The 14,845-nt window shown below is 33.8% G+C and overlaps 1 protein-coding gene across 4 annotated transcripts in view; it reads right to left on the bottom strand.

The window, feature by feature from the left end:
• VPS13A (vacuolar protein sorting 13 homolog A) overlaps positions 1-14,845 on the bottom strand; it is a 223,361-nt gene that overhangs the window by 33,799 nt on the left and 174,717 nt on the right. For all 4 annotated transcript variants that reach the window (XM_059411819.1, XM_059411818.1, XM_059411820.1 and 1 more), the window contains exons 54-60: positions 11,014-11,246; positions 8,831-8,984; positions 8,221-8,367; positions 7,934-8,015; positions 6,970-7,039; positions 6,044-6,149; positions 201-314 (exon numbers count right to left, since the gene is read on the bottom strand). In XM_059411819.1, the coding sequence (XP_059267802.1) occupies positions 201-314; positions 6,044-6,149; positions 6,970-7,039; positions 7,934-8,015; positions 8,221-8,367; positions 8,831-8,984; positions 11,014-11,246 (906 nt within the window). The remainder of the gene's footprint in view (positions 1-200; positions 315-6,043; positions 6,150-6,969; positions 7,040-7,933; positions 8,016-8,220; positions 8,368-8,830; positions 8,985-11,013; positions 11,247-14,845) is intronic.

The raw sequence follows: 14,845 nt of genomic DNA on the forward strand, positions 1-14,845 counted from the left end.
TTATAAGTATAAATAAAAATTTCAGAGGACTATTCCTGCTACTTTATTTAAAGAATTTATATACTGTTAGAGAAAATAATTTAAATATATATGTAATTATATATATATAATTGGGATATATAATTTATATCCCAAATAAAGCAAGTCAAGTTGCTATTACCTAGATTATAAAGGATAATAAAAATGACTATTTCCCCTACCTTGATAGGAGATATATGGAAGTATTCATAGAGACTGACTTGTGATGAATCTGCTAATGAAGCTGTTTTATATTCTTCTTGGAAAGCTTCTATATCTTTATGAAAAAGTTCAACCTATAGGGGGAAAAAAGCATTAAAAACTTAAAGGATCCATCTGTTTGAGGCATTTAAGTCAATAGCTCAGATACTGCAGAACAGACCTCCTTAACATCCATATTCAGCACTGGTTATGATTAGAAATTTATTGTACAAGAAGGGAACCTAACACCTGTTAGTAAAGCTCTGTCCCTAACACACAAATTGATAAGCATATTTTGTTTCCATCTAATCCATTACAAAACACTAAGCTTTTCTTCTTGGGACTATAGAGTTATCCCCAAAAGCTACTATAATCCAGTGCATCAACACTTTCTTAGGAATATTTCTTTCTTTTTTTTTTTTTTTTTTTGGAATATTTCTTTCTTTAAATATAATCACAGGGGCGCCTGGGTGGCTCAGTGGGTTAAGGCCTCTGCTTTCAGCTCGAGTCATGATCCCAGGGTCCTGGGATTGAGCCCCGCATCAGGCTCTCTGCTTAGCAGGGAGCCTGCTTCCTCCTCTCTCTCTGCCTGCCTCTCTGCCTACCTGTGATCTCTGTCTGTCAAATAAACTTAAAAAAATATATATATAATCATAGTTCTTTTGTGGCTTTTTAGTAAATACCTCACTGACACCTACTGAGGCCCCTGCTATAATCAAAAAGGGGAAGGCACTGAAAATGATGTTGCATTAAGTGACGAATATGGCTTTCATTCTTGATAATCAACATTAATTCTCTCTTAAACACAAATTTAAGTACTTCTATGTGTTGAGAAATGGCCCCAACATTCACATTTTGACCTATCATCAACAGTATCAAAATGACAGCCTTATTAAATAAAAGTACAGTGTCTGGAAACTGACTTCTCAGATGACAGTGTGAAGGGCTCTTTAGACCAGTTCCCCAGTGAAACTGGTGAAACAAACAAACAAACAAACATTTGGGGTGCCTGGGTGCCTAAGTCGGTTAAGCTTGGTTATGGCCCAGTTTATGATCGGGGGGTCACGGGATCAAGCCCTGCATCAGGGTCGACACTCAGTGGGGCGTCAGCTTCAGATTCTCTCCCTCCCCATATACCTATGCATACTTTCTCTCTCTAAAATAAATAAGTATTTAAAAAATAAATATAAAAAACCTAAATATCTAAGGCCTCTATGAATGAACCTAATGGTATAAGCAAATAAAATATCTTTTTAAGAAAATCTACAAAAATTTGTAAGAAAAATGAATCTGTAATATTTGAACAAGTACCATTCTCTCAGATCCCCCTCCTAGTTCAACAAGCCATGACTCCACTCTAGACTGTTCACTCAAGAACATAAAGCTCCCTGTCTGCCCAGTGGACAGCTGGAATACTTTCTTCCTGGGAGGCATAAGGTGTCAGCATTTCTCATCCCACCCCCAGTTACCAGCTGCTAATGCTACATTATGGGGATGGGAGAGCTTCTGTCCCACTGCCCAGCCTCTACTCATGGAACAAAGGCTCTAATTTGGTGTAATACCACTGAGAATACTGGGTTCGGATCACTCCTGTTCCATTCCTAGCTCTGAAGCTCTGGTCAGATATTTTTACTTGGGGGAAAACTAAACTTTAAAATAACTCCTAATCTTTTTCCAAAGAAACCCCAAATCTTTCCCCAAAGCCTTCGACTGCAACAGTTTTTGAAGAAGTTCACACCTGAGCATTAGGAAACAGTAAATGTCACAGGGAAAGATAACTGGAAGGAAAATCACTGATTGAATGAAGATGCAGGCTAAACTGCAGGCCTCTTAGTTTTCATGAGTGAAATGGGGAAAGAGACAGTTTAAGGTGTCCTCCTGGGGTCAAAACAAATATCAAACACTGATCTCCAGATGAGTTCCTCAAAGGAAAAAAAAAAAAAAAAAAGAGCCCAAGTCTGATTAGATTAGTCTGTAGAACAATGTATGGCCTAAGGTACATTAGGCCATAAAAACGCAATCAACCAGCAATTAGTAGACTTCAATAGCTAGGTGTGTTGTGAAAAGAGAAGAGGGCCCAGCCCCAAAACCAATTATTCCAGGGTAAGGGTGGTATCCCAAGATCTTCACCTCTCTGAGGATCAACACCAAAAGCTTAACATTGCAGGAAAAGTAAGGGGTGTAGGAAGGGTAGACTTCAATAAAAAAAATCTAACCAGTCACAGAATGAACAAATAAGCTAATAACAATAAGCTTTGGGGACAGAGGGATCGGTAGCCAGTTTTTATAGTGTATCATCTAAAATGTCTAAGTTCCCTACCAAAAATTATGATATGTGCAAAGACAGGAATGTATGACCCATACACTGGGAAAAAACTAGGCAAAAGAAACTGCATGTGAGAAGTGACGAGACTGGATTAAAAGAAAAATACTTCCAAGTCGCCACTATAAATATGTTCAAAGAACTAAAGAAAACCTGGGGCGCCTGGGTGGCTCAGATGGTTAAGTGTCTGCCTTTGGCTCAGGTCATGATCCCAGGGTTCTGGGATTGAGCCCTGCATTAAAGAAAACCGTATTTAGAAAGTGAAAGAAATTACGATGACCATGTCTTATCAACTTGAATACTACATCAAATATAGAGGGAGAAAAATTATATATTTAAAAAAACTATTAAAAATTCTGGAATTGAAAACAGTAATAGAAATGGAAGATTCACTAGAAGGACCTAACAGTGTATTTGAGCTGATAGGAGAAATAGAAACACTTCATTATATGCTAAATTAAATGCATTGTTTTATCATGACTTTGAAGACAAAGTGTTAAAGATTATGCAGTCTGAAGAACAGAGGAAAAAGAATGAACAAAAATCAACACTCTCAGAGAAATATGGTACATCATTAAGCATGCTAACATATACAATATGGGTAGATCAGGGGAAAAGAGAGTAAAAGTAGAAAAAATATGTAATAAATAATAAGAAATAATAAGAAATATAAGAAATAATAGCCTAATGCTTTCTATATTCAATGAAAAACAATAAGCAACATAACCAGGAAGCTAAATGAACTCCTAGTGCATAAATGCAAAGAGGTTCACAAAAGATATGTAACAGTAAAATTGATGAAAGTCAAAGACAAGGAGAAAATCTTAGAAACAAGAAGAGAAAAACAACTTACTACATATAAGATGACACTGATAAGACTAATAGTTGGGGTACCTGAGGGGGCACAGTCGGTTAAGTGTCCCACTGTTGTTTTTGGCTCAGGTTGTAGTCTCAGGGTTTTGAGACAGAGCCCCATGTCAGGCTCTGCACTCAGTGCAGAGTCTGATTGAGTTTCTCTCTCTCCCCACACCTCCCACACCTGTGCTCTCAAATAAATCTTAAAAAAAAAAAAAAAAAAAAAAGATTAACAGTTGACTTCTTAGCAGAAAGGAGGCAAGAAGACAGTGGGTAAAATATTCAAAGTACTCAAAAGGAAAAATCCTGCCCAACCAAGAATCCTATATCCAGTATAACTACCTTTCAAAATGAAAGAATATGAAGACTTTTCCAGACCCAAAAAAAAAAAAAAAACAAAAAAAAAAAACCTAGAAGACTTGATGGCTAGTAGGTGTGCCTTATAAGAAATACTTATGAAAGTTCCTCAGGCTGAAAGCAAGTGACCCCAAGCAGTAATTAGAATCCAAATGAAAAAAAAGAAAAAAAAAGATTGAACTGGAAAATACAATGATGTAAATAGTATAAATATATAAACATTTCTTTCTCATAACTAATTTAAAGAGCAACTGACTATTTATGTATAAGAATACAGTGTTTGCCCTATAATAACAGACCAGTATCACATGAATGTGAACACAAAGAGCCTCAAAAAAATACTACTGACCCTAATCCAGCAAAATACGGAAATATTATACACAGGACTAAGTGGGTTGCTTTAACATTCAATGTAATAAAATCAACAGAACAAAAACCGTATCACCATCCCAAGAGATACAGAAAAAGCATTTGACAAAATTCGACATACCTTCATGATAACACTTAGCAAACTGGAACTATTAGAGAACTCTACCTAATGTAGGTTATCTACCAAAAAACTACTGTTGATATCATAATTAATGGTAAGAGCTTTTTCTTTATATCAGCAACAAGGCAAGAATGTCTGCTCTTGCACTTGTATTCAATGTTGTACTATTGTACTAGAGGTTCTAGCAGGGCAATTAGGCAAGAAGAAACAAAAGCCATGCAGATTAAATCAGAAAGGAAGAAGCAAAACTATTCTCAGATGGCACGATCTTATATGCAGAAAATCCTACAGAATGTATAAAACAACTATTAGAGATAATAAATGAGTTCATAAGGTTGCAAAATATAAGATCAGTATAAAAAATCAATTATATTTCTATATACTTGCAATGAACAAACAAAAAATGAGATTAAAAAACAATCTGTGCAGACTATAAAAAAAATACTCAATAATAAATTTAACAAAAGAGCCAAACTTATACTTTGAAAATTATACAAATGTTGAAAGAAAACAAAGATCTACATAAGAGCACAACATTCAATGTTTAAGGATCAAAAGACTTAATAATGTTAAGTTGTTGGAACTCCAAAACTGGTATGCAGATTCAATGTAATCTCTGTCAAGACCCCAGATGACTTCTTCAAAGAAGCTCTGAAGCTGATTCTAAAATTCATATGGAATTGCAAAAACATTTTGAACAAGAACAAAGGAAGAGGATTCATACTTCTCAATTTCAAAACTTACTACAATACAACAATAATCAGGACAGTACAGTATTGGTAAAAAAAAAGATGGACTTACAGATTAATGGAATAAAACTATATGTTTATGGTCAACTGATTTTTGACAAGGGTACCAAGACCATTAATGAGGAAGGAATACTTTTTCAGTAAATATTAATGGTACTGGGACAACTCAATAGCCAAATGCAAAAGACTGGTGTTGGATCCTTACCGCCCACTATATACAAAAATCAACTCAAAATGGATGAAAGACCTGATTATAAAAACCTCTTAAAACACAGGGCTAAATTCATAACCTTCACAACCTTAGATCTGACAAAAGATTCTTAAAAATGACACCAAAAACATGAACAACAACAAAAAAGAATTTGGATTTCATTAAACTTTTGTGCTTCAAAAGACATCAGGAAAGTAAAGCACAACACACAGAATGCGAGGGAAAAAACAAGAATGAGAGAAAATATTTGCAAATCATATATCTGATACGGGACTTGTATTTAGAATAGATAAATAACTTTCACAATTCAATAAAAAGGAGACAACCTATTTAACAAAGGATCTGAATAGACATTTCTCTATAGAAAATATGTAAATGGTCCATCAACACATAAAAGATGCTCAACATCATTCATCATCAGGTACATGTAAATCACAAAATCACAATGATATACTACTTCACACTCACTATGATGGCTAGAATCCAAAGGATAGATAGTAACGGGTATTGATGGTGATGCATTAAAAAAAACTATATGATTCCATTTATATCAAATATCTAGAACAAGAAATCCTACAGACAAAGTATCAGTGATTGATGGGACTGGCATGGTTTCCTTCTTCAGCTGGTGAAAATGTTCTGGAATGAGATAGTAATGATCCTTGTACAATTCTGTAAATACATTAAAAAACACGGCTCTGTCCACCATGAATGATTAAAATGTATAACGTGTGAACTGAATTTCAATAAATTTAAAAGAAAAAAAGTATTATTTGCCCTTGTCCTTATCCTCCTTCTTTCCCAATCCTTCCTGTTAATACTATCATTCTAAATCTCACCTCAGTTTTTTCAGTCACTTCGGCTTCTGTCATAAGTTCTGCTAACGCATAGACAAATCCAAGATCTAACCTGAGGTCCATTTCTTGGATCAACACCTTGAAATACCTATAATACAAAGTAGAAAACGTTTAAAAACCATTGATTAAAGTGCATTTAAAATATGAGATGAGAAAAAAGCATTAGATAATTATTAGAATGCTGAAATTCAGGATTTTACAGATGAACAAATAAAATTGTCATGGCAACACTGTTCATATTAGCAACAAACTCTAAATGTGAAAATGCCTATGAAGAGAAAAATGGTAAGTAAACTATGGAATACAGTCATACGGCAGAATATTATATAATAGTGATAAACTATAGTTACATACAGCAAAAATAATAAATTTTAGTAAAAAGTTGAATGAAAAAATCCAGCCCTAATAGTATATTTTCAGTTTAACCAAAAAACAAAAATTTTTTTTAATTAGGAAAAAACGAGAAAACTAAGAAGCATAATGTTGACGTACAGACATACAATAAACTGTATTTTAAGATGTAAGGGATGAAATTAGTGTTTATTGTGGTCGATAAGGTAGAGTAAACAAGAAATAGGAGGGTAATATATCAATGGATGTTTCTGTCAATATTTTACTTCTTAGATTGGGTGGTGACCATTTTAAAGCAGTATTTTCTTGTTTCTAAAACAAAATGCAGTAATTACAGAAAACTTAAGTGAGAAAATAAATAAAATGTAAGTACATTTCATTCAGAGCCTTCTGACCCTTTAAGATTATGAAACTGATTTTCCTAATGATCTTCATAATTTAATATTTTGCACTTAAACCTTTGACTCACCTGAAATTGATTTTTTAAAGCGTATAATTAATTCACATATTTAATCAAAACATTAAATAAACATGCAGAAATATATGAAGACACTTACTTAATACGTGATATCTGGGAATGCCCTGCAGATCTCATGACAATACTGACATCTGTAAAGGGCTTTGGAGCTACAAAAGTTAATAAATATGATTAATCCCATGATGCTTTAAGAAAAAGATAAGCATTTTCTTGCAATTTAATACACATCACAATGTAGAACTAACTTACTTACTAAATCATGAGTATCTATTAAAATTACTATTTGTAAGGTCTTAATCTCAGATGCCAGGGTTTTTTTAATTATCTGTATTTACTTTAAAGATAACTAATCCTTTAAATTAGTAATTTTAAAGTAGAAGTATGCATTAGAATCACCAGGGAAACACTGTGAAAACACAGATTTCAGGGTCTTGCCCTGGACTTCCAGGTAAAGGGGCTTGGGCATGTACAATGGTCAAAATCTTCCAAGCATATTATCAATACCTCCTTAGATAGTTCAGAGCCAGTGGTGTGGAGGTGGGGGGTGGAAAGCAAAGGGAGGGAAAGAGAAGGGAAAGAGAAAGGGGAAGAGGTATAGCAAAGAAAGAAGGAATATGAAGGGGAAGCAGAGGATAGAAGAGCAGACTCATCATTACATTCAGCTAGAGAATACAGGACATTTCTCATGGTTAGAAACCTCTCTGAATTTGATTTTCTTCACAATTTATTCAAAGGTCCTAGTGGCTTCTAAATCAGGGATTTACAAGTCACTAATATTTCTAAAAATTTAAATATATATTTGTAATTAATCTTTTCCTCAGAATTCAGTCAATGCGTTGCTTAGTTGACTTACTTTAATTTACTTAGTTGACTTACAACTAAGTTGACCATAGTTGAGTACTTGTTCCTTTCCAAGGAACAAGTTTAATTTTCTAATGATCCCACAGAAACTAAACTTGAGAACGGTTTCATTTCGTGTTTTTATGGTAAAGTAAACCATACAGCAGATACATTTTTATGGCAATCTAAAAATACAAACACACCTGAATCCATGGTGACCGACTTGGGAGGTTTAATTGGATAAAACACAAATGGAAATATAGCACCATGTATCTGGTTTTGGATCTAAGAAAATAAAAACAGGTCAGTATATTACTATGTTAATTGCAGAACCCTACCAGAATAACAAGATTTAATAAGTAGAAAGAATCAAGCAGTCTAGTTCAACAATAAAACTGAAATACTAGGTAAGAGAGACTATGGGAATGAATACATTTGGTTTATTGCTATGTTCCTTATGAATACAATTTGACTATCTTTTCAGACTCACCTGTATTCTGTAAACTTGAATTCTAAATGATGACTGATGTGCAGATGTGCTATATTCTACTTTTAATGCTGGAAGATAATTTCTTCTTATAGCTATTACATGTGGCTGCAGAATTTTCATGTTAGTACCACTAGGTGTAAAGCGAACCTGAAATTATACCCCACAAAACACTGAATTTCTATGCATTTCATAATTTGTTAAAATTAGAACTTTGTACCAAAACCATTAAAGATAATTAAAACAATAAGCTAAATAGTTGACTAGATTGGATCTCTCCAATACAACTCAGAAAAACGTTCAATGTAAACCGTATAGCTTAGTTGTATCACTTTTTATATAAATTTACTAAAAATATTAAAGTAATAAAAGGAAAAATAATTTAAAAAGTATAATAAGTAAAACAACATATTGGCTTCTTGTTAACTAAGGAGTAGATCATTAGCATCTTAAGAGCAAGTCTGACTTGTTAATACAGACAACTACCCCTTATTATATATGATAGAATTCATTGCTTTGCAAGGAAACCAGACTTTCCTTAAAGGTCAACAGTAATTCATCTAATTTTAACAGGTAAAAATTAAAACTTCAGATCAATACTTAAAAATATTACCGGAATGTTAGTGTCCAATTCGATAACCTTATCTTCTGCAGGTGAAGATTCAGTATATTCTTTAAATTCTTTCTCTAACTTCTCAGTGTGCTTTACACTCATTGGCCTCCATCTTGCCTTCTTCTTGGGCTTTGTCTCCCAAACCACATCAGAACTTTTTAGATGAAAGCAAAAATCATGGTGCTAATTTATAAACATTTTCATTTTACCTGGTTTATTACATGAATTGTAAAACCTTCAGTAAAATTTATAATATCCCCAGTAATATGGAAGCACACTACAGATTTAAAAATATGAACTGATTCAATCAATATTTAGACTTTTACTCAGACACTATTTTAGGTGGTAGGGATATTATTAGTAAACATCTTTGCTATCCTACAGCTTTATTTAGCTGAGTGACAGACCATAAATAGTAAATAGAAAAAATATGTGGTATTTGAAACAGAGAAGAGGACTCATGTATGAGGGCCCTAGGGCACCCAATATTAAGCAGCTGAGAAGACAAGGAACCAACACAAGAAGTGGAGAATTCTGGGATAGAAAGAAAAACAAAGATGGTGAAGTACCCTGAAAGTCAAGGCAAAGAAAAACTACCAAGAAGGGATCTGTGTGTTACACACTTAAGCAACATGAGGACTGGTCTCTGGTCATCCTGACAAGACGAATGTCATGGTGTGTTGACAGCAAAATCCTGTTGGGAGTGGTTAAAGAAAGAATGGGTAAAATAATAATTGGATATAGTGAGTATATTAAACTCATCCATAATTGTTAACACTTTTGAGGAGTTTGGTTATAAAGGGAAGCTAAAAAGTGGGCAGTAGGTAGGCTCAAGAGAATTTCTTAAGTTGAGATAAAAAATACTGATGGGCATAACCCAAAAGAGAGCTAAAAATTATTGATGTAGGAAAGATAAAGAAGAGAACTGTGTAATCAATGTCTCAAGAAGGCAAAAGGAAATGGAATCGAATGCAAAGTTGAAAATATTTTTAAATAGGAGCACATGTATCTATGACAGCTGTGGAGAAGATGTTAGCACAGTGTGTAGGTAAAAATGCTCATGGGTAGAAAGTTGCGATTTGGGAGAGTGGGTCTTTGGAAATTCCCTTCAGACTGCTTCCATTTTCTGACTGAAATGGGATACAGGCAGTGAAGTGTGAGAGAAAATGGGAGGGTTAAAAGGAGACAAGGTGTGAAATATAGTGTAAAAGGGGATGGAACAAATCTCATTTACTGAAAAATTGCTGAGAGACTTAAATACAGAATAAAAACATCCAACCACATTCTAAAACTGCTGTTTATATACGTAAGTTATTTAAGAATTCTATTTATTAATTCCCTCTAAAATTTATAGTCACTTAATAAACAGGCAGGAACAGTATATTATTCCTCGTTGCACTCACATCATTTAGCATAGCAGTTAGCAAATAATAAACACATTTCTTGAGGATAAAAATTTGCAAGAAAATAGTTTATAATATTCCTTTTTAAATGGCATGGATTTCATTCAATGAAAAGTCAAAGGCGTTTCTAGAGGAATTTATACAGATAAACAAATTCAAACCTGTATCATATACCTTTTAACATATATACTTGACAGCTTAAACTCAAGGATTAAAACTATTATCCTGGATAATATTATCCTGTATTATACAGACTGGAATCTAGAAATGCCCTCAAAATCAGGCACTAATGTATACAAATTAAGTTTACCTTAAGTATTTATGAATAGGAATATTAAAGGCATAGAGAATAGAGTTTTACTGGTGATGACTTAGAGGGAAATGATATATTTCATATTACCTTACTGTATCTTAAAATTAAGTGTCAAGCTCAAATTAAAGAATGATTGGCTTTATTCCCCCAACAACTATTTACGGAACATCCATACAGTATCCTACACTCTGATAGGCAGTAAGAGAAAATTAAATATTTCCTTATACATGTTAAGTATACCTTTGATAAGCTGAATAAACATAAGACACGATTTAAAAATCTGATTTTGAGATATCTTTATCTCAAAAGGCAAAAAATAATCTCAAAAACATTTTTAAATCAGCATTAACTTAGTATAATAAAACACAAAACTTAAACTGTATTATTTTAATTTTATAATTAATTTTATAATCACCATTTTATAATCATTCTTAATGATTAAGAACTAATCATTTAATGTATCTAACCTTGTAATGCCAATATAGGCTACTTCCTGCTTTGTGTAATTGTTGACGAGAGAAATTCCAACATCTTGTAAGGCCAACACAATTTCTTGCTCTGCTAACTCTGCTTTCTCACTTTCATATGTTGCTCTGAATACCCTTGGATCTTCAGTGAATAAAATAATGCGTTGTAAGCCTTCAAAGAATGAAACTAAATAAATCGTCTTTTTCCCCGAATTTATAGGTGTCATCATATCCTAAAACAAACCATAGAAAAAATTAAAAATTAGAGTCTTTTTTTTTTTAAAGATCTTATTCATTTGTTTGACAGACAGAAGACAAGGAGAGCGGGAACACAAGCACAGGGAGTGGGAGACAGAGAAGCAGCCTTCCTGCTGAGCAGGGAGCTCAATGTGGGCTCGATCCTAGGACCATGGGATCATGACCAGAGCCGAAGTCAGACGCTTAACGACTGAGCCACCCAGGCACCCCCAAAATTAAAGCCATAACCAAGAGGAAATCTAGATTCCACATCTGCAAAATGAGAACTGTAATGGTAACTTTCAAAGGGTGAGACAAACTGAATGAATATTTGTATAACAGTCAGAAATTTGCATAATAAAAATCAGTTGATGTTTGCTTCTGCCATTATTTATTATGAAGTAATTAATCAGGAAGACAGGTCAATTGTTACTGTTTTTTCAACAACTTAATAAAATTTAATTAGTCTTCTTTTGTAGGCTAATCAATAACACAAAGTATTATTTTCTCTGCTTTATTCTAAGACTAATCAATGTGTTATATGTTAAAAGTTCAGTCAGAAATTTAATTTCCTTACAGAGCTGAACTGAATAGGATAAAAAATATCTGACACTTCAGTTGCATGCTCTATAAAGCACAGGTATTTACCACATGGTTAATTTGGCAGGAAGCCCTTATTTATAAGCATTGTATTAATATCAGGGTATTGAATTTCAGTGAGAAGATAAGAGCAAATGCTAATAATTAACAGCCAGTCATGAATTTTTGGTCAATATTCTAGTGAATATTCTGATCAATAGGAAATTTTAATATACAGTAGTTCCCCTTCTCCTAGGTTCTGCATTCCAGTTTCAGCTACCTGTGGTCAACCACGTTCCAGAAGCAGATGATCCTCCTTCGGACATATGGTCAGAAGGTCAACGATAGTCTAATACTACATCCCAATGCCTACATCTTTCATCTTACTTCATCTCACCATGTATGTACTTTATCATCTCACATGATCACTAGAAGGGGGAGTATAAAATATTTTGAGAGACCACATAGGATTTTATTACAGTAAATAATTGTTCCATTTTATTATTAAGTTTTTGTTTTTATCTCTCACTTAATTTGTAAATTAAACTTTATCATAGTATGTATGATAGGAAAAAAACACAGTTTATATAGGGCTTAGTACTCTATTGGTGGTTTCAAACATCCACTGGAGGTCTGAGATGGTGGTGGGGGGCATGTTGTACCACACACATTCACCTTATAATGAATCTGAAAACCAGATCTCAGTATCTGCTATTAACTCAATTGTATCCTCTCACTCTCCCAAAGTCATATGTTGAAGTCCCAGTCACCAATGTGACTCTTTTGGACACAAGGCCTTGGAGGAGTTAGGGCTCTGATCCAACAGGAGGAATATCCTGCTAAGGACATGGGGAGAGGGTGCTCAACTGCAAGTCTAGAAGAGTCCTCACCAGGTTTACCAGGACCTGACCGTGCTGGCACTTTGATTTGGTTTTCCAGCTCTCAAACTCTGAGAAATAAATTTGTGTTGCTTAAGCCACCCAGTCTAAGGTATTTGGTCGTGGCAGCTCAAGTAGACTAACACAGTATCTATCTCAAGAATTAATTTTTTTTTTCCATCTTGAATCATTACTTTAAACAAATCACACCACAGCCCAGAATTGCTACTACTGGTTCTGCTTATGTGACAGTAATATTTTCAGAGATTTTAAAAAACATTTTATTTTTTTTATTTGAAAGAGCGAGCATGCACAAGCAAGGGAAGCAGACAGAAGGAGAAGCAAGCTCCCAGCTTGAGCAGAGAGCCCGATGTGGGGCTTGATCCCAGGACCCCAGGATCATGACCTGAGCCAAAGGCAGATGCTTAACTCACTGAGCCACCCAGGCACCCCTATCTCAAGAATTTCGAAGAAAGAAAGATGAAAGAATATAATATAGATTAGAGTAGAAGCAGGTGAAAATGAACACAAATGTATAAAAGAGATCATCAAAAGAGCAAAACAATGGTTTTCTGATAGGAAAAGTAAGAATTAAACTGCTAAATCCCAAGTAAAACTTATCAAGGAAAAAGGAATGAAAATATAAATAATCTACACCAATAATGAAAAAGAGAATCACTATAAATTAAAATTAAACAGATGGTTATGATAAAAATATTTTTATCTATTAGGAAAATCTGATGAAATAGACACATTCTTGGAAAATCTCTTCCTAAAATGATGAGCAGAAATAGGAAAATGAATTGTCCTACATAATAACAAAGAAGTAGTTCATAATTTAAAACCTCCCCACAAAAACAACCACAGGCTAAGATGGCCTGGCTTCACTGGTGAATTCTGGCAAACATTCAAGGAAGAAAGCATATGAATCTTACATACATTCTTCTTAAAATACAAAACTGCATTTCTAAGCATGTTTCAGATGTCAGCATAATTTTAAATAGCAAAATCTATATGGGCATTACTTTCTCATAAATACTGGTAAAAGTCTGAAAACATCAGCAAGCCAATTCCAGAAACACAAGGCTAATATGATACTTAAAACAAACCATACAAATCACCCTCTCAAGTAAGGTAAAATCCAAAAATCACATAATCATCTCCAGAGAGGAAAAAAAATTAAAAGCCTAACAACTGATAAAATTTCAGTACTCATTCTTTTATTCATAAACAGACACATGTACTTTTACAAACTAGAAGTCAACCACTTTAATTTGATAATTAAACAAAACCAAAACTTCAATAAAGACACATTTAGTGACTTAATATTCAGTGTTCCCTTTAAAATGGGAATGAGATAAAACTGGCCTTTTGATAAGAAGAAATAATGATGAGTGGTGTAAAAAAAAAAACATTATAATAGGGGTCAAATTAAAATGAATTCTGAAAGCCTTATTTTTTTTAAGATTTCATTTATTGATTTGTCAGAGAGAGAGAGAACAAGCAGGGGGAGGGAGCGGCAGTTAGAGGGAGAATCAGGTTCTCTGCTAAGCAAAGAGCCTGATGAGGGACTCAATCCCAGGAACCTGAGATTATGCCCAGAGTGGAAGGCAGACACTTAACGGACTGAGCCACCAGGCATCCCGACTAATAACACTTTAATAAAAATTTCTCAAAAAGTCATTCAAAATGTTACTGGAAAATGTTTATATATATCTTTATCATTATAATAAACCACTCAAAAATAAATTCCTTAGTGGGTCCCTAAATGATCCTCACAGAAGCCACAGTGACCTAAAATGACTGTCAGTGCAGGACTTTATCTGTTTATGAGACAAATGCTGAAAGCACCCCCCTAAGTCTAGTGTACCTTTTATAATGTAACAGCCGCAGATAAGGATGTAGCCATGACAGGACCCTTCTGGTTTTAAATGTTTTTGGTTAAAGTTTGAACCCTGCTTTTAAAATCAGCAGTTTTGTTTTTTTTTTTTTAAACAATATTTGGTTCTAATCCGTGAGCATGGAATGTTTTTCTATTTCTTTGTGTCATCTTCACTTTCTTTGATAAAATGTACAGCTCTTTAACCTCTTTGGTTATAGTATCTTACGATTTTTTATCTTTTTTTATATTTTGGTTA

Source organism: Mustela nigripes, chromosome 9, assembly GCF_022355385.1.
Source record: "Mustela nigripes isolate SB6536 chromosome 9, MUSNIG.SB6536, whole genome shotgun sequence".
Lineage (NCBI taxonomy): Eukaryota > Metazoa > Chordata > Mammalia > Carnivora > Mustelidae > Mustela > Mustela nigripes.